This window comes from Carettochelys insculpta, chromosome 7 (assembly GCF_033958435.1).
Source record: "Carettochelys insculpta isolate YL-2023 chromosome 7, ASM3395843v1, whole genome shotgun sequence".
NCBI lineage: Eukaryota > Metazoa > Chordata > Testudines > Carettochelyidae > Carettochelys > Carettochelys insculpta.
Genome location: NC_134143.1, coordinates 55,399,345 through 55,418,405, shown reverse-complemented (window position 1 = coordinate 55,418,405; position 19,061 = coordinate 55,399,345). Strand labels below are relative to the sequence as shown.

General features: G+C 41.2%; 1 protein-coding gene across 7 annotated transcripts in view; it reads left to right on the top strand.

Moving 5' to 3' along the window:
- ACADSB (acyl-CoA dehydrogenase short/branched chain) overlaps nt 1–19,061 on the top strand; it is a 59,576-nt gene that overhangs the window by 24,885 nt on the left and 15,630 nt on the right. For 2 of the 7 annotated variants that reach the window (XM_075000496.1, XM_075000495.1), the window contains 5 exons: nt 734–871; nt 1,620–1,719; nt 2,592–2,622; nt 5,941–6,105; nt 10,246–11,196. In XM_075000496.1, coding sequence (XP_074856597.1) covers nt 734–871; nt 1,620–1,719; nt 2,592–2,622; nt 5,941–6,105; nt 10,246–10,297 — 486 coding nt within the window. In that variant the 3' untranslated portion in view covers nt 10,298–11,196. Of the gene's footprint in view, nt 1–733; nt 872–1,619; nt 1,720–2,591; nt 6,106–10,245; nt 11,197–11,820; nt 14,980–19,061 lie in introns of those variants that run through there. The other 5 variants (XM_075000500.1, XM_075000497.1, XM_075000499.1 and 2 more) reach the window with 5 other exon arrangements.

Genomic DNA, 19,061 nt, shown 5'->3' with positions numbered 1-19,061 from the left:
TGACCTGCTGATTATCACTGATCCACCAAGTTTGTGATTTTTATTGTCACTAGCTTCATTTAATACCAGTTTCTCAAGGTCACCCCTTGTAATATTTAGATTTCAACTGGAAGTTGTAGCAAATTTTTACAGTCTAATTTGCCCATCGTGTCCCTCTGTTGCTGTCTGGAAGTGATGGGAGGCACAGGAGAATGCTTGGGTCAATCAGGTAGTCAGGAAAATATTCATTCCCAGCCTCAAAAAAAATCTGTTGGTTTGATGCCCATCAGGTCCCCAAAATCCAATTCTACTCTGATTGTGGTGGTTGGGAAGTTTTCATAAGGATGCAGAATGGGATCCAGGCAGGGGAAATAGTTTAATCAGTCCACTCTTGAGTGCACAGGAGCTAATAGCTTTATAGTGCAATCTTCCATCCAGCAAGAACTCCCCCATCCAAAAAGGCCATGAAAGAGGGGAAGAAAAGAGACAGATGCAATCCTTCAAGGAGCCCACAGTTTTCTCTCTCCTGCTGGCCCAAATATTTTCCCTATCATTGAAAGTGCAGAATGAGTGATGAGGATGGGGTACATTTTATTAAACCATATGCAATCTTATTTTATTTCAGGATGTAGGTTTAAGTTTTTGAAAAGCAATACATGTTTTGCTGCATATTGAAGGTAGGCAGCTGGATAATACTTTTAAGAATATTAGGTATGTTATAAGTTCTAGCTAATGCCAGGCCTATTTATTACAGGGAATGCAACATCAGATAGCTCAAGTGGCCACCCAGCTGGAGGCTGCAAGGTTGCTGACATATAATGCAGCCAGACTTGTAGAAGCAGGAAAGCCATTCATAAAAGAGGCAAGCATGGCCAAGTATTATTCTTCTGAGGTAAATCAAAATTTGCTTTATTCAATACACTTAGTTCACTTGCGCTTAGTTTTGAAGTCATATGATTTCTAAATGTATATTTTAATAGCTTGTTTTCATTGTAAATTTAATATAGATTTATTATTTCTTACATGCAGTTTTCAGATAGGCTGAAAGAACAGCTGAGGGATAAACAGTTTACTGCCCTCCCCTCACTCCCTTAAATAAAATAAATATCTCAAACAACAGAATTAAAGTGTAGTATTATTCACTCAATAAAACCTCAACTACTAGAATTCACCCACAAGGAGATTCTCTCAAAGGCTCCATCACCCGAGGAGTGACAGCTGCGGTAAGGGAGGGGAGAAATAATCTGTGGTACGGAGTGCCTCTCCTGGTAATGCTAGTCCAACATATAAGATCCAAACATGTTTATGGACATAGAATCACTTCCTTTTCACTTGTAATGGTAGCAGAAAACAGAACTTAATCTCTTTCTTGATGGTGAAGGAACTACTAAAATAACTGTTCTGCCTTCTTCATGTCATCAGGTGGGTGAAGTGGAAATGAATCTTAAATTGGTATAAAAACAACATTCTTATAGAGTATGCACAAGATAGAAGATTTTTTGTTATCTTTCTTTCCTTGTCCCTCCAGATACTGCTTTAATTATTTTTTGCTTTTCTGAAAGTGCTGGAACAAATGATATTAGCAGGCTTGTTGGAAAAAGCGTGTCCTGGGATGTCAGTTGTAAATCTTATTTCCCTAGGTTGCAGCACTGACAGCTAGTAAATGTATTGAATGGATGGGTGGAGTTGGATTTACAAAAGATTATCCAATTGAAAAATATTACCGAGACTGCAAAATTGGTAAGCAGATATTTCTTATGTTATATAGACTTGGGTTTGGTGTTGTTTCAAGGTGGGTTACAATTACCTGGCTACCGATTTGTCAGAGAAATTGTCTGTTCAGCAAATAAACACTGAAATATGACTCTGATAGAGGTCAAATATCTAGGTATCAGAGTCAATCATTTTTTAATACTGAATTAAATAAAATTGTGAACCTTCTTTAGTGTAACTATTATACTTCAATCCAAATTTCAGTTCCAATGAAGCAAAGGTACTTAAAGAAAACTGAAATCACGTGAAGGAGAGAATTTGTATTGTCAGTGATTTAAGAGTCAGTCTCACTTTCAGGCGTTATTTATCCACTTACGCCTCTAAATGCCATACTAAGTTGCTGTGATAGTTTTAACAGTTCTAGTCTGACTTCTGGCTTTAATGACTGATGTCAACTGTAAATGTGTTAAAATTGGTATTGAAATTTGGGAATTGCTGTTCAGGAAAATTTCTTATATCCCAGAATATACCAAAGTGATAGTTTGCTTCATTGTAGTCAACAATAAAATACTGTGTTATGTGAATATCAGCTCTACCCTGGTAGCTAATATGAATCTTTGCTTTATCATTAAAAACCTATAAATCCATGGATATCCATAGGTATGGATGTGGATATCTGTGGCTCATTTTTATGAGCACAGATAACAAATTTTTATCTAGCACCGTGCAAATGTATGGATATCTGCAAGTATCCACAGATCATTTTTGCAGATGCAGATACCAATTTGTATACACAGAGGGCTCTATATATCATATAGCTCGAACTGAATCTTTAGAAGAAGAATTTAAATTATTGTTAATATACTTAGTACAGTTTTATTTCATTTGGTTTATTTCAGGTGCAATATACGAAGGAACATCTAATATCCAGTTGAGTACAATTGCAAAATGCATAGCTCAAGAATACTGAAAACTGCAAGGATATTGTGACTGTTTACACTGAAAGTTAGAATCAGCATGTCACATTGATGAAATCACGTGGTACATGTTTATTCAAATTGTTTGTTTAAAAAAACATAATCATGGAATTTTATCCCTAAAACTCTTCCAAAGCAGTGCAATGATTTAAGTGATTAGATTCTTTCAGATTTTACAGCTGACAAAGGGAAACAAATGCTAGGAGAGAAATTCTCAGTCTGCTGTAGTGGCCCAAAAGGGCACACAGCCACCTCAAGAGGCAGCCAATTCCCCCAGGGCAGAAGTATCACTGGCTGATATAAAATCAGGTATATGCCATTTGATGTGGTGGGAATGGGTAGAGCTGGAGAGTCCAGCAATCCTCGTGACCTTTGGCGAGTGATTCCTTTGGAGCCACTGTAGCTGAGATAACTTAGCAGTCTTAGCCTATTCGAAATCAGTTTCGCCTCTGATTTCCCCTTGATTGGGCATCTTGACAGATGGCTAATAGCCATCTTCAATACCCTCTTTTACTTAGGCAGTTAATGCTTGAGGCGCTTCAGTTTTTAAAGCTAAGTTAAATTCTTTGTAAAATGTTAGTCATTTAAACATATTGTGACAAAGTTCTGGCTATGCCCCATGAGTTCTGTACTTCTAGGCATTTATTGTATGCTACAGAGGCTTGCTGTGACCTTCACACTGCTTCCTACCTTTTTCTAGAGGCTAGAGTCACATCTTACTGAGCCATTCTCATTGTTGGCACAGTCAAGGGATTAGGGTGAAATCTCTCTGTAAACCTTCCCCTGGAGCATACTTTTCTTTGATATCGAGAGGGTTGAGGGGAGACCCAGACCCTCTCACTACTCTGGGCTTCTGGTCCAAGGATGCTAGGTAGTGGCAACTCACAGGGTTTATCCCCTAGCTCCAATACAGCAGCCTTTTGCAGGGCTACTTCTCTAAATGCTCCCCGAGTAATTTCTCCCTGGTACCTGAGTGAATAATTTCTTCTTCAGCACAAGCACTCTTTCCTTGGCTCTTCAGCAACACACCTCCTCCTCTCAGTCCTTCATTCTTCTCCTTCCTCTCACCCGAGGAGAAACCTTTTAAAGTAGCCCAGCAGGCCTTAATTGGTTTCGGGTGTCTGATTAGCCTGCTGCATCAGGCTAGTTCTTAAGTAACCTCAGGTGCCTACCTGCCTTGATGACATGGCAGCAGTCTCTGGGTGTTGATTCAGGAAACAGAAAACCATTTACCTAACTTCTGGTATGTCTACCCTCCAGCAAAGTATTGTAACCTGCCCATTTCTTGATTCCCAGTGGGACCAAACTATTGTAGCTGTTCTGGGTCTGTCACATTGTATGTGTGCCCATGTACATGCGCACAATTTAAGAGAAACTTGCAAGAAGCCCTGGTAACTCTGCAAAAAGACAATGACACATAAGCCATTTTATTAGCATTATATTTTTCTTATTACTTATAGTAGTTTCCAGGTTCAAAGGATTTTACAAACATTAATACTCAGAATCTCCCTGTGAAGGGGCATGACCCTTAAATGGGGATACTCAGTGATTGAAATTAAAGGGATTTTGCAAAAGAAAAAAGTTGTGTCTTTTTGCTTCTTTATAATATAAAAGCTGGAAAAGACTTGAGTTTTTTGTCTGCTTCTTTTTAAATTAGCACATATTTTTCTTACGCTAAATGACTCATTAGTGACTGGAGATCCACTAGAACTAAGCACAAGACAAGTGACTGAAAGCTTAGCAACTAAAAGGGGAGGAATATTTAGTCACTACATTTAATTCTTTTTTTACCCATTTAATTCCTCCAGTTATAACATATTTTGAAAAAAGATGATTTTTATTAAAGAGTGAGAATGATTGCTTCTTCAGTGACAGGATGAGAGTTCATGATGCACGTAGTCTGAGAGTCTTAAGAGGTACTTCACCAATACTAGAGAAGATTAAACTTAACAGTCTTGATATTTGAAGTAAAACAAGCAGACTTCTCTATGATCATAAAGAAGCAAAAAGCATCAGTGTTATTTTTATTAAAATCACTGGTAGACCATCACTGTAACTTGCCCAGGCCCACCAAGGGAATCACAGTAGGCATTAGAATTTGGGGCTTTATCATTGCAAGACTTGAGCTTTAACATTGCACCATTTGTCCCTTTATCTTGATTTGCAGCTTCAGTGTTAATGTAACTGCTTTGGTGGAGTGACTCTTCCATTAAATGTTTAAATTAGGGTGACAGTCATCTTTTTGCTGTAGAGAACAAGAATTTTCAAGATTTCTTTGATCAATGCCTTGGTGTCTTTCAAGAGAAATAATTCAAATGGTTTGCAAACTTATTTCCAGCTAAACGAAAAGCTGGAACTAAACTAAGTGTAAAGATAAACCAGAATTGATTATTTTAGGAGTTGTTGTCTTTGCAACAGTTGTCTTAGGTTACCCACTCGAGCTGGTCTAGATCAAGTGAGAGAAGCAACGCCATGAAACACTTGAGCTGCACAGATTGATTGGCTTAGCAGCTGATGAGTTGTGCTAGCATGGTTAACTGTAGCCTATAGCTGCATCCCCACTGCATTACTACCATAAGCTAATGTTTCAGCTTCAGTCCCCACTCCCGAGTGGGCCAGCTAGGAGAAGTTTTAAAGCACCACTGAATTTGAGCTACTGATTTGTATGTTGACAAGATGACCTCAAACTAACACTGTTGTGAAGGCACCTAAGTGCCTTGATCGAAATTAGGTGAGGATAAATACGGGCCTGCTGTGCAATACATATCAAAGATTGTATAAGAGGGCTACTCTTCGTATGACCACACTAGAAGTTTTTCAGATTGTGAATGATCTGCTTAGAGTGATTTAGAAAAATCAAAATATTGCAATGTGGCTAACATCCTCAAATCTGCATTCTGTGGTCCTTGATCTTCATTGCACTGGGACCCCATTCTGACAGAACAAAGTATTTTGTGACCGCAGGAGTGGGGACTGAAGCCTAAGTCTACCAAAGCCCCATAGCCCTGTGGAGTGGGGAGCCCCCCCCCCCCCCGCCCAAGCAGTTTTCCCTGTAAGCTGTGCATTTGCACTGCCACTCAGGAGAGATTCAGGTGCTGCCCCGCTGATTAGCTGAGCACCTACAGCTAAATTTTTTGTCTATTGGTCTTTCACATTTGCACATGCCTTGCTGCACATAAAACAATATATTCTGCCCATGGATGGAAACTATCTGCACTTGGTTGAAGACAGTAGAGGGAACATTGCTCCTGAGCTCCATTTCTCTGGACAGGAACGCCAAAGCTGAATCTCACGGGCTTCAGTCCCAGGCAGTGGGCTTTCAACCTGAGCACTGTCACCAAGTTCTGGAGCCCTCAGGCTTTGGATTCAAGTTTGAGCAGAGGAGCGTGGGCTTTAGCTCTGGGCCCCAGCAAGTGGGTAGCAAGGCTACTATAAGGTGGGTGAAAAACTAGCTGGATAACCGTACCCAGAGAGTAGTTATTAATGGTTTTCAATCCTGCTGGAAAAGTATAACTAGTGGGGCTCCGCAGGGGTCTGTTTTAGGACCGGTTCTGTTCAATATCTTCATTAACTGTTTAGATATTGACATAGAAAGTACACTTATTAAGTTTGCAGATGATACCAAGCTGGGAGGGGTTGCAACTTCTTTGGAGGATAGGGTCATAATTCAAAAGGATCTAGATAAACTGGAGAAATGGGCTGAGGTAAACAGGATGAAGTTTAATAAGGACAAATGCAAAGTGCTCCACTTAGGAAGGAACAATCAGTGTCACACATACAGAATGGGAAAGGACTGCCTAGGAATGAGTACAGCAGAAAGGGATCTGGGGGTTATAGTGGACCACAAGCTAAATATGAGTCAACAGTGTGATGCTGTTGCGAAAAAGGCAAACATGATTCTAGGATGCATTAACAGGTGGGTTGTGAACAAGACACGAGAAGTCATTCTCCTGCTCTACTCTGTGCTGGTTAGGCCTCAGGTGGAGTATTGTGTCCAGTTCTGGGCACCGTAGTTCAGGAAGGATGTGGAGAAATTGGAGAGGGTCCAGAGGAGAGCAACGAGAATGATCAAAGGTCTAGAGAACATGACCTATGAAGAAAGGCTGAAAGAATTGGGCTTGTTTTGTTTGGAAAAGAGAAGATTGAGGGGGGGACATGATAGCAGTTTTCAGATATCTAAAAGGGTGTCATAAGGCAGAGGGAGGGAACTTGTTCTTCCTTGCCTCTGAGGATAGAACAAGAGGCAATGGACTGAAATTGCAGCAGGGGAGGTTCAGGTTGGACATTAGGAAAAAGTTCCTAACTGTCAGGGTGATCAAACACTGGAACGAATTGCCAAGGGAGGTGGTAGAATCTCCATCACTGGAGATATTTAAGAAGAGGTTAGATAGATGGCTTTCAGGGATGGTCTAGAAAGTGCTTGGTCCTGCCATGAGGGCAGGGGGCTGTACTCGATGGCCTCTCAAGGTCCCTTCCAGTCCTACTCTTCTATGATTCTATGAAGTGTAAGATAGCTCTGGCAACTCACTTTAGTTTCCCAACCTTCAGTTTGAGAACCACAGCTATAATCTGTGCAGTCATCTTAATAGTTGATTTCAGAGAATTAATGCCAGTCTTTCCATTAACACTGCGACAGAAAACAAGCTTGTCTAATGTACTGTATGCAGATATATAAGTAAGTACAGAGCACTTTCCAAGAGAAATGCATATTTGTTTAGTGTTAAACTATAATGACTTTTGCAAATTTGTGTGCAAATTAATTGTAGCTATTGAATTTCTGGAAAGATGCCATTATGGATTTTGCTGCTGCAGAAAATTATGTACCACTCTCCTGAGAACTAGCATCCCAAGAAACAGACTGTGTAAAGTTGAGGCTGTCGACAACAAAGCGCACAAGAGCCGGCCCCATGTACCGAGCTCCATCTCCCAAGTCCCATTACCTCGCGGGCCCCTCGAGAGGATCAGATACCGGCATCAACAGTGGTTTGGTAATCTACGCTGCCAATGCGTACAGTTCCCCTTTAATGAAATCGTTTCAGTAAAAATAAATGGATGGCCAATTAGACCAAATGATAGGTGGGTGTGTGGTTAAAAACAGAAGCAATACTGAATTTAGATGCTTCCTTTTGATGGAATGCAGAGGGAGGCTCTCTAGTAGGACCGCAAATACTACAGTAGCACTAGGCCTTCATCACCTAAGGTCCCAGGACCCACCTCCACGGACCTATGACGGGGTGCACACTAGGTTGACACAGTCCCCACCAAACTCGCCCCCCCCCCCCAGACAAGCAGGAGCCAGGAGGAACAACGAGACAGACGAGCAGACTTTTTTCTTCGAAAACACTTACAATAGATTTACTAATTGAAAAGCAAATAGAATGGTATTGCACTAGTTTGCTTAACAACAGTACCCACTTACTTGGATGAGAGCCATGGTGTTCATGACGACACTAAAGTGGCATGATAGTTAAAGAAAGTTAAAGAAGTATGGTAAATAGATAAATATTAAATATATAAATATATGTGTACCCTTTTTCTTATCCAAAGGAGGGGAGAGGATGCTACCCCTCTCACCCCTACTGGGATCAGGTTGCTAGCTCGATCCGCATATCAATTATGGTCCTGAAGGAGGATTTTCCTCTCTATTGGACCCAAAAATATATCAAGGAAAAAGGGAGGCCATGCCTTCACCTTAGTGCATATATATGTGGCTGGTAAGTGACTACTAATTCCTTTGTGGTTGAATATTGTTAACAACTAACATTTAAGATAATTTAACAGGTGTATCCTATCTGCTTTCAACAATTATAATAATACTAACAGTTCTGATAAATTAACTAATTAAATGTCATTAAAATACCCTGTTTTAAAAGTATCTTATAAATATCTCTATAACTAACAATTAAATACAATAATAACAATTGTAAAATGGACAAGCTTATTAAATGTCCCTTTTTCTAGATGTAGTCCAGCCAGAGGCCAGCAAGGCCCGGCCTTGGGGTCAGGCCCCCGGGTACTGCCCCTACCCTGCCAGGCCGGGACACAGCGAGGTGATCAGCCTTGCTCCCCCACTGAGGGTCCCGATGCCACTGACTGGCGTGAAGTGTGATAGCTGTGGCTCTGTGCCAAGCACAGGCCTGTGAATGGAGATACTTGTCCTGTTTGGTATGTCCCGTTCGGTGGAAAGGTCACGTCCGATAAGTTGGTCAGGTCTGGTATGTATGTTGGCGGGCCCTGGGTTTCACCATACCAGCCGTGCAGTACCTGCACAAGGGCAGGCCAGTTCGACAGCTGGCAGCGGCTTCCCCTCAGAGACACCGCTTGCTGCTTGCCAGGAGCGCAGGTGATGGGCAATCTTGCGCTTCTGTGAGGCGTTCAGCTCTTTCTTCGCTCTTCGCCTTTTCAGGCTAGCCTGGGGACTGGCGGACGTTCCAGGGAACCACGCCTTCCTGTCAAGGGCCACAGAATGGGCTGCGAGCCCTGCTTTTATAGAATGTCGTCATGAATATTTATGAAGGAATTAGCATGCAGGCACAGTCTTCTAACAGGTCCTCACTTGGGTGGAAGGTTCTGGAAACTCTCCAGACCCACACAATCAGAGCACTTCATGCAAATCATGATTCATAATTTCAGGTTGCTGGGGGAGCTAACGGTCAAAAAGTGACCGTTGAAGTGCTGCTAACTGGCAGGCTATGACAATTTGAGGCTTCATGTGTCTGAGGAGATTTTTCCTCACAGAGATCTTTCCCGCCAAAGGCATGCTGTCCCTGACTGACGGGGCTGATTATGTCAGAGATGTTTTAAGCACAACAGCTTTTTGCACAGATAAAATGCCAGAGATTGCATCAGGTAGACTCTGCAACTCAATACACTTACAATGTATCCGAAGGCAAATGAAGATTAACTAGACAAGCTGGTTAAAATTAACTACAGAGTTTATATTTGACTTATTGTTTGAATCTTATAGCCCTAAGGCATTAGTTGTGGTAGATCTGGGATCTCGGTACGTGGGGCCGGCTCTTGTGCGCTTTGGTATCGACAGAGGCCAGTTATTTAATCTCCTTGGATTAGATACCATTGCTGAACAAGTGTGGGCTCTGAAGTAGTGTCAGGGTTGTGTCTTCATGTTTGGGTCTTCATGGAACTGAGTTAGGCCCCCAGAACAGTTTTGGGCAACTCCTCACAACTTCCTTAAGTTGCACCTAACCTCTGCATTAGCTGTACTATTACCACTGCAAAATAAACTTGGCATGGGATTGGTCCTCATGTCTCCTACACCAGGGCTCTTTCAATGGGTTCCAGAGCTGCCTTTGTACCTGTCAGGGAAGTCTGCTATGCTGGCAATGAGAATTGCAGCTGCTTTTTAGCTTTGTTGTGCTGTTGTAAAGAAGCTTCAGTGCTCCTGTGAATTCCTCCCTTGTGTCTTCAGTCAACCCAGCTGAACAACTGTACTGAAATCATATTTTCATTAACAGGAATGTTGCATCTGTGCTTTCATAAATGAAAAACAAATATGAAGGTCATATTTTAAAAAGTTCCTGTATTTCTTTAAATATAGCATCTATAATCTGTACAGGTTGAGTCTTTCTAGCCTGGCACCCTTGGAAACTGACCGGTGGCAAATGTGAGAATTAGCTGAACCACGGAAGGTCAATATTAGCAGCATTACCAAGCCAGATGTTACCGGACAAGAGAATGCTGGATTAGAGAGGTTCAACCTGTAACCTGCTCTAGTTTCTTTCTGGCAAACTCATTTAAAATAATGTATCATAACTATTAATTTTGTCATTTTTAGTCAGACTAAGTGGTGGTAATTTTGGTCAGATTTTTGTGTGTTAATCATACAGTATTTTATCTGATGTGTTCTGTGCTCTTGTTCTCTGTCACGTTTTTCTTCATACATCAACTGTACTGCTTTTGCAAAATGGCCTTTTGAATTTCACAAAAAAGGAAGAAAAATATGTTGTTTCAAATGGATGCACTGTCTTAAAGGAATCTGATGTGGTATACAAAGTAATTAATTTTGTGAAGAAACTTGTTCTGGAATATAGAAATTCTCTTTAACTTGACCAACTAATTACTGAACAATTTAGAAGGATTTGTAGAGGCTGATCACCAAATTGAGAGAGGAGCTGGCATTTAGCTGCCTAACTGGGATGTATTCAACATACCTAGATACTTTTTAATTCTGTCCAGGATGCACAGCAAGAGAGAGCATTGGAAAGACATTAAGAAAAGAAAAATTGGTTTAATATAAAGGAAAATTTCACAGTAAATTAAACTAGGAGATTATTCCAAAACATAATATAAGTAGAACCCCCACTGAAATGAATAAAGTGCTTGAAAATATACTGTAGTAATCAATTATGCTTTGAAAATTTGATATCCCAAGTTGGAAAATACAAGAGAAGTGCAAAGCTTAATTTTTTCTGTTTGTATGTATTTTCTACAAAAATTGATTGTGCAGAAAAGCTTATTCTTCAGTTTTTGGATACTGGCTAGTTTTTCTGTAATTAATGTAGTGTAGTCTAGTTACAGTGTAAAATATGTATAAAATTTCCATATTGCAGTCCTTTGGTTAAAGTCCTATGTCAATTCATATCATAGCTATTAACCTGGCATCTCATCATGATGTTCTAGATATGGAATATCTGGTTTTATAGCAACTAACTATGTCTTTTTCACTCTATCAAAATGTTTCTTCAGTTTGTGTGTATTTGCCCAAATCCAGGGGCATATTTGCTCTATTTATCTGGTATTCTTTTCATGAAAAAAGTTTAATTGTATAACCAGCAAATACCGAAAAGATGTCAACATCATTCCCATTTCTTCAATTGTCTGATATGAACAACTGAAATAAACATACATGAAGTGAACAAGAATTGAAATGGACAAGTGTGTATTTTGTAAGATGCTTATGAAAAGTCTCAAGTGTTCTATAACTTAAGCATTATGTAACATTTTCCCCATCTATCAGGTTAAGTATAGTAGCTGAAGAACATTTTACAGAGCCTAAGCTGTGGTAGTTCTCTCATAGGATTAATTTCTTATTATGGATTTAGTAAGTTGATATGGCGTGGTAGAGGTCCATGAATATATTGAGTTTGGCTAAGATTTCATGAAATGTTAATGTTGTGTGACTTGTTTACAGGTGTGTGCGTGCAGGGGTGGAAGATTTACAGGAGGTAAATGACTAACCACAGACTTGTTTTCACTACTGTAAAGCCTATTTATGTAATATCCAGTTGATATTAATATAAACATAGTGCTAACTCAGTCTAATAGGTGGTTCAAACATTATATGCAAATTTTATGAACACTTACTGTTAAGTTTTTAGTTTTGTATTTTTATTTACAATTTTATGCCTTAATCCAATTTAAATAATTAAGGCTTATCCACCTTGGTTGCAGAGAAGAACTAACTATTGAAAATTAAATGGCCAGTTGCAAAGGGTGATTAGAGAGTTGCAAATTAGAATATGACATGTTACAACGGTGGTTTTATTAAGATCATGATTTTTAGCAAAGGTATGAAATGTGGCTACAAAAACATTGCACACAACTATGTGCACAACATTTTGAAGATCAATGCCGAGTTAACATGAAGTGTCAGTCTAACATAGCAGAAATAAACTGGAATATCTGTTTCAAAAGAAATGTGCCAATTGTAAAATTATATATTGTAAAAGTGGTTATTGTGGCAGTATATTCTGACTCAGGACTTCACTATTTGTTAAGAGAGGCTGCTTTAAAACCTTGGCATTGTATTAGTCTTAGCAATGAGAAGCAGCATTTTTCTAAGCTAAACGTTATTCTGGCTATGTATATTACAATACAATAGCAATACAACCCAGTGACAATATTCAGAATGTAAGATTCAGGGGCAAGGGAACCTGTCGTGTTACTGGATCCACTCTGCCTAATATATAGAAGATTATATAAACAATTCAAAATGTGCCACCAATTTAATGACTCAACTTGTTTTGTTAAAATATACAGGTGTAATAAACTATCTTATGTGCAATATTTCATTATTACTAGAAGATGTTTAAACAATTAAATATAAAATCATAAAAGTATTAAATTTAAAATCTTTAGATAGATAAGTACTAGACTTCTTGGGTCTCTGAAACTGGCCCTCCTGTGAATGCCTGATGAGTTAAACAGGTATCTAATCTCAAAATAACTTCAGAACATATTGGGGAAATAGGTGTGCTAAATAAATAAATAAACCCTCAGTAGCCAATTAATCTTTTTTTTTCAAAAAGTTTCAGTAAATGTAGTGGGGTCGTCTGCGTCCCCTCATGGCCAGGGTTGCCTCTGCAGTGGCATGCTAACAATTCCTCCCCTCTTCAGGGCTCTTTTACTACATTAATTCCAAACTAAGGGTATGTCTACACTTGAGAATAAAGTTGAATTTGTTAAAGTCAACTTTTTAACAATAGATATTATAAAGTGAAATTTGAGTGTCCTAAACTGCTCACAAAGTCAATTGTAAATACAAAAAAGCAGTCAAGTATCATTTTAAAGATCAAGGATTACTGCTTTTGGTTCTCTGTGCCTTAAATAGCGAATCTGTTCTGGTATGGCTATGGTCTGAAGAAGTGGGTCTGTCCCACGAAAGCTCACCTGATAAATTATTTTATTAGTCTTTAAAGTGCTACTTGACTGCTTTTTTGTTTTGATAGTATATAGGCTAGCACGGCTCCCTCTCTGTTACTAAAATCAATTGTGTGTTCCCACAAGGTAGCTTAAGTCTGATTGTAGAAGCAGTGCATTGTGGACACCAGTCCCACAGTTGGTGCAGACCCATTGCATTTGGGGATTTTGTGCCACTGTCTTGTGGGGAAAAAATGTCTCTGCAGGTGGTTCTGGGTTTCTGATATCATCCCAGAATGCATTTCCATCACTTCCTGCTGAAAACAAATGGCATTTTGGCATGGTTTTATATTGACTGCCATCTGCCATTACAAACAGTAACATGGATACTGAGTCACTTGAAAGTTTGTTGCAGTGTTTAGTGTTCAGTTCCAACACTGTGATGCAGTATCTTCTGAACGTACTGCCCATGCAATATCAGCTCATTGCTGCCAGGGGTATTGGCAGACATGAAGATCTGGAGAGAAGCACCACAGAGTTGCTGGCAGCATTGGAAGCACTGTACAGTGTGGAACACAGGTTTTGGACCTATGAGACCAGCTCAGTCATGGGACAATCAATAGTGGCTGTGAAATGTCTGCATGGATAAGGCTACTTTCAAGGAAATTTGTGAACTGCTCTCTCCCGCACTGAAGCTCAGAAATACCAGAATGAGGCCTTGTTTGACAGTTGAGAAGCATGTGTCAGTTGCTGTATGGAAGTTTGCAATGCCAGACAGCTACCAGTCAGTAGGAAATCAATTTGGAGTGAGCCAATCTACAGTGGGGTCTGTTGTCATACATGTAGCCAAGGTGATCAATAAGCTTCTCCTATGAAAGACAGTGACTCTGGGGAATGTGCTAGAGATAGTGCACAGATTTGATGCCATGGGGTTCCCTAATTGCAGTGGGACCATAGATGGAATGCACATCCCTATCATGGCACCCAACCACCAGGCCTCAGAGTACATTAACCGCGAGGGGTACTTCTCAATGGTGTTGCAGGCTTTGGTGGATAACAAAGATTGTTTCACCGATATCAGTGTGGGGTGGTCAAGAAGAGTGCATGATGCACAAATCTTTAGGCATTCTGGTCTGTTTTCAAGGCTCCAGAATAGAACTTTCTTCCCAGACCAGAAGATTAACATTGAGGACATGGTAATGTCTATAGTGATTCTGCTTACACCTTGTTCCATTGGCTTATGAAGCCATACACAGGCACCATGGATTCTGGTAAGGAGCTCTTTAACTACAGGCTGAGCAGGTGCAGAATGGTGGTAGAATGTGCCTTTGGCCATTTAAAAGCCAGGTTCAGATGCCTTCTGACCCACTCAGTGAAGAAAACACTACCATTTTTCTTGGGCCCTGCCATATCCTTCATAACATTTGCAAGTCAAGAAGGAGAAGTTTCACCCCGGAGGCAGGGGACAGCGCTGAGGCAGAGATCCTGGCAAGAAATTATCAGCAACCGACCCCAACGGAAAAGAGAAAAGCCCAGAAGGAAGCACAGAAAATCAGGGATGCCTTGAAAACCAAGTTTGTGAATGACCATGAAGAGCATTAATTGTCACTTCCCCAACTCATACTGTTTCCTTGCCCTTTACAAAACCCTCTACCTACTGTGTGACAATGGTCACAACCCACCCAACCCCAAAGTATGTTAACCAATAAACAAAACTTTTTTTTCCAAACCATAATGTTTTTATTCAGGGCATTATTTTATTAATGGCAGAATGGTAGTTACAGGGAGAACATAAAGGTAATATCATGCTTCATCATAGGTTAGCCTTCTGCTGGGGGGTGACTTTGTAGGGCTAGAGTGCAGGGCTCTTCATGACTTCCCCCCCTCATTCTGGGTCCATAACAAGAAGTTGGAGTGGGATGTGTGGAGGGAGGAGATATGGAAGGTGGGGCATAGATTGGATGAGGGATGCAGAACTAGGAGCGGGAGAGTGGACTGAGTGTGATAAGGGAGGTCTAAAATGCTGGTGCCTGGAGTGGCTGGGAGATGCAGTGCCCTGTCCAGGGGAGGAGAATGAACGGGGTAGAGGATGGCATGTAACGGGTGCCTGGAGCGGCCTAGGAATACAGGGCCCCCCAAAGGGGAAGGTAATGTGTAAGGATAGGGTGACATGTAATAGGGCATGTGTTAGAGTCAGGATGCAGAGTTCGCTGACTTGGTTTTCTCAAGTACTGCTTCAATTAAGGCAGAGGTCTTTGATTGTGATTTGTCGATCAGCAACTCAATCAGCTCAGTCTGCCTGTTCATTATGGACAGGAATGAAATATGCATTTGGGCTTTACAGTCCATCGTGGTTTTCTTCCAGTCAGTCAGCTCTCCTTTTTCCTTTGTTAAAACATCAAGACAGCTCTCCAACATTTCATGCTGGGACTACTTCCTCCTCCACATATGGGGCAACCTCTTACGGGCAGGGCTGGGGTCTCTCTGTCATCTAGCAAGGTGAAGTCCTGATAAAATAAATGTAGAAATATTAACGGCGTTGTCAGTAGCAATATTTTTATCTTTGCTTGGAATAATGACCATACTGACAGAATGTATGGCTTTCTCTGTGGAAGAACATATTGCAACCGCAGGGTCACTCTGGTGACTCTTAAGACAGCAGAAAGCATGATTCCAAGCTTAACAATTTAAGCTCTTCTGCAGCTGAGGTTTACTTTCAACACCACAGTCAACTGTCTTTGGTTCACAGGAAAAAAAAAATACTGCTTGTCTGAGCCCAGTCTTCTTAAAGCAATGTTGGGGGGTGGGAGAGGGGCACTGAATGTCCCAGCAAATGCTGGCCTGGGGGGGTGGGTGGATCGATACATCAAGGCATTCTTAAAGCAGCACCTGGATTTTAAAGTGGCTGCTCCAGCAGATGCATGCCTTTTGCTCTGCGCTGGGTAGGTCATGGACAAAAAACCATTAGTGACTCATGAAACTTTCCATATGTTCTAGGTTGGCAAATGAGACATCAGCATCATCAAAATAAGAAAAAGGGGTAAAGAAAGATTACTCGTTCTCTCTGGGTACAAGGTTGAAAAATTTGCAAAAATGCTCTGTGGGGCCATGCTTCCAGATCACTTACTGCTTGGTGTAGTAAGGTGTCTTACTGTGGAAGCAGGAACAAGTCAGGTCTCCCCAAAAATCTCATGAGGAGAACCCAAAAGTGCCTGTCTAACACCTTCAGCTGTTTATCCAAACAGGATCAGCATTCTATCCCCAGGTATATTAACAAGCTGTTCTAACAGAGACAGGTATAGACCCTCCAGCCCACAATTGCAACATACTATTATCAGTAGGAAAAAAGCATACTTACCAGAAATGCCCTCTCCCAGGTGACGATGTGCCGACCTACTCCGGGTCCCGTGGGTGCGCGTGGGGTGTGATACAGCGGGGGGAGTCGGGTGGCCCAAGACCAACCACCCCACCTTTATAGCAGCCTGATATAGTGTAGCAGCAATATGTGATTCAGTGTATTCACTTTAAAACCTAGGTTTCCACAGTATTATGAGTACCAGGAACAATAACACTCCGATTGTGAACACCACAATGCCCTGTGGCTGTTCTAAGTCCCAATAATTCTCTATACAGACCCAGCTAGAGCAGCTAGTGGTATTTACCAATAGTGATTTATTCATTTATTCGTAACTACAATTACTTAACACTTGTTTTATATTTATATATATATATATATATATATATATATATATATATATATATATAGTTATTTATTTGGCATAAGCTAAATACTAGGTTACATATAACTATATATAATTACATGTGACTTACCAATAACATCCAGTGCTCCCACATCTCACCAATAACTACGTTACAGCGGCCCTTCAAGTCAGAGATACGGCTTGGTTGGGACCTTTCGTGGTGGTGACGTCCGGGTGATCAGGCTGGGGTCTGCTGTCTGGACTGGAAGTTGCTAGCCTCCGCCTTGTGTCCAGGAGCCCACACCCTTATTCCTGCTAAATCACCTTTTATACTGTTTCTTACTTGGGGGTTCGATACCTGGCCAATTAAAGCGTTTGTTACCTAATTTGGGCTTTCTATCCTCCCGGCCTGTCAGAACATGTTACAAGATTTCCTCTGTCCTTGGTCTTTTTCTGAACCTCCCCTGGGACCCTCTGATGTTGTACAACCAAGATGTTCTCTTTGGCGGGGCTTCCAGCTACTAGCCCCAGCTGTTCTCTTTGGGGGCTTACTATCTGCTTGTCAGGATGTTCTCTTTGGGGACTCTCCAACTACTTGTCAACTTTCTGATTTCTTTCTCCTGGCCTGACTTCAGACCTTCCCGCCGTTGTATGATAGCGTTCCAAGATGGAGTGTATGGTCATTCTGCCTTGCGAGTGAGGCCCGGCCACCAGGTGCTCGTGCTCCCACACCAGGATCCAGGTTTGCCTCCAAAGCTGTGTCCTGAGTTCAGTGGACAGGCTCCAAGTGGAGAAACAGCTCCTGGCTTTCAGGTTCTGCTTCTACACTCAGCTGGACCCCACTGTCACCCACCTCTTCAAAATCAGGATGCACTGCATCGTCCTCCTGGGGAACACTTTGTAAGGAGGAATCAGATCATCTTCTGGGGGAAGAGGTTGCATCTCTCTCCAGAATAGCAGGGAGCTCATCATAGTGTTGGCTTTCTTTGATAGAATAACGAGCCTTGTGGATAAAGGAGAAGCAGTGGATGTGGTATACGTAGACGTTAGTAAGGCATTTGTTACGATCTTGCATGATATTCTTATCAATCAACTATGCAAATACAACTTAGATGGGGCTACTATAGGGTGGGTGTAAAACTGGCCGGATAACCGTACTCGGAGAGTAGTTATTAATGGTTCTCAATCCTGCTGGAATGGTATAACAAGTGGGGTTCCACAGGGGTCTGTTTTGGGTCCAGTTTTGTTCAATATATCCACCAACAATTTAGATAATTGGCATAGAAGGTACGCTTACTAAGTTTGCAGATGATACCAAGCTGGGAGGGGTTGCAGTTGCTTTGAAGGATAGGGTCATAATTCAAAATGATCTGGACAAATTGGAGAAACGGTCCGAGGTAAATAGGATGAAGTTTAATAAAGACAAATGCAAATTTTTCCACTAAGGAAGGAGCAATCAGTTTCACACGTGCAGAATGGGAAGTGACTGTCTCGGAAGGAGTATGGCAGAAAGGGGTTATAGTGGACCACAAGCTAAGTATAAGGGTTATAGTGGACCACAAGCTAAATATGAGTCAGTGTAATGCTGTTGCAAAGAACGCAAACGTGATTCTGGGATGCATGAACAGGTGTGTTGTGAGCGAGACACGAGAAGTCATTCTTTTGCTCCACTCTGCACTGGTTAGGCCTCAGTTGGAGTGTTGTGTCCAGGTCTGGGCACCACATTTCAAGAAGGATGTGGAGAAATTGGAGAGGGTCCAAAAAGAGCAAACAAAAACGATCACAGGTCTAGAGAACATGCTGAAGGAATTGGGCTTGTTTAGTTTAGAAAAGAGAAGATTGAGGGGGGACATGATAGCAGTTTTCAGATATCTAAAAGGGTGTCATAAGGAGGAGGGAGAAAACTTGTTCTTCTTGGCCTCTGAGGATAGAACAAGAAGTAAGGGGCTTAAAAGTGCAGCAAAGGAGGTTTAAGTTGGACGTTAGGAAAAAGTTCCTAACTGTCAGGGTGGTCAAACACTGGAATAAATTGCCTAGGGAGGTTGTGGAATCTCCATCTCTGGAGATATTTAAGAACAGGTTAGATAAATGT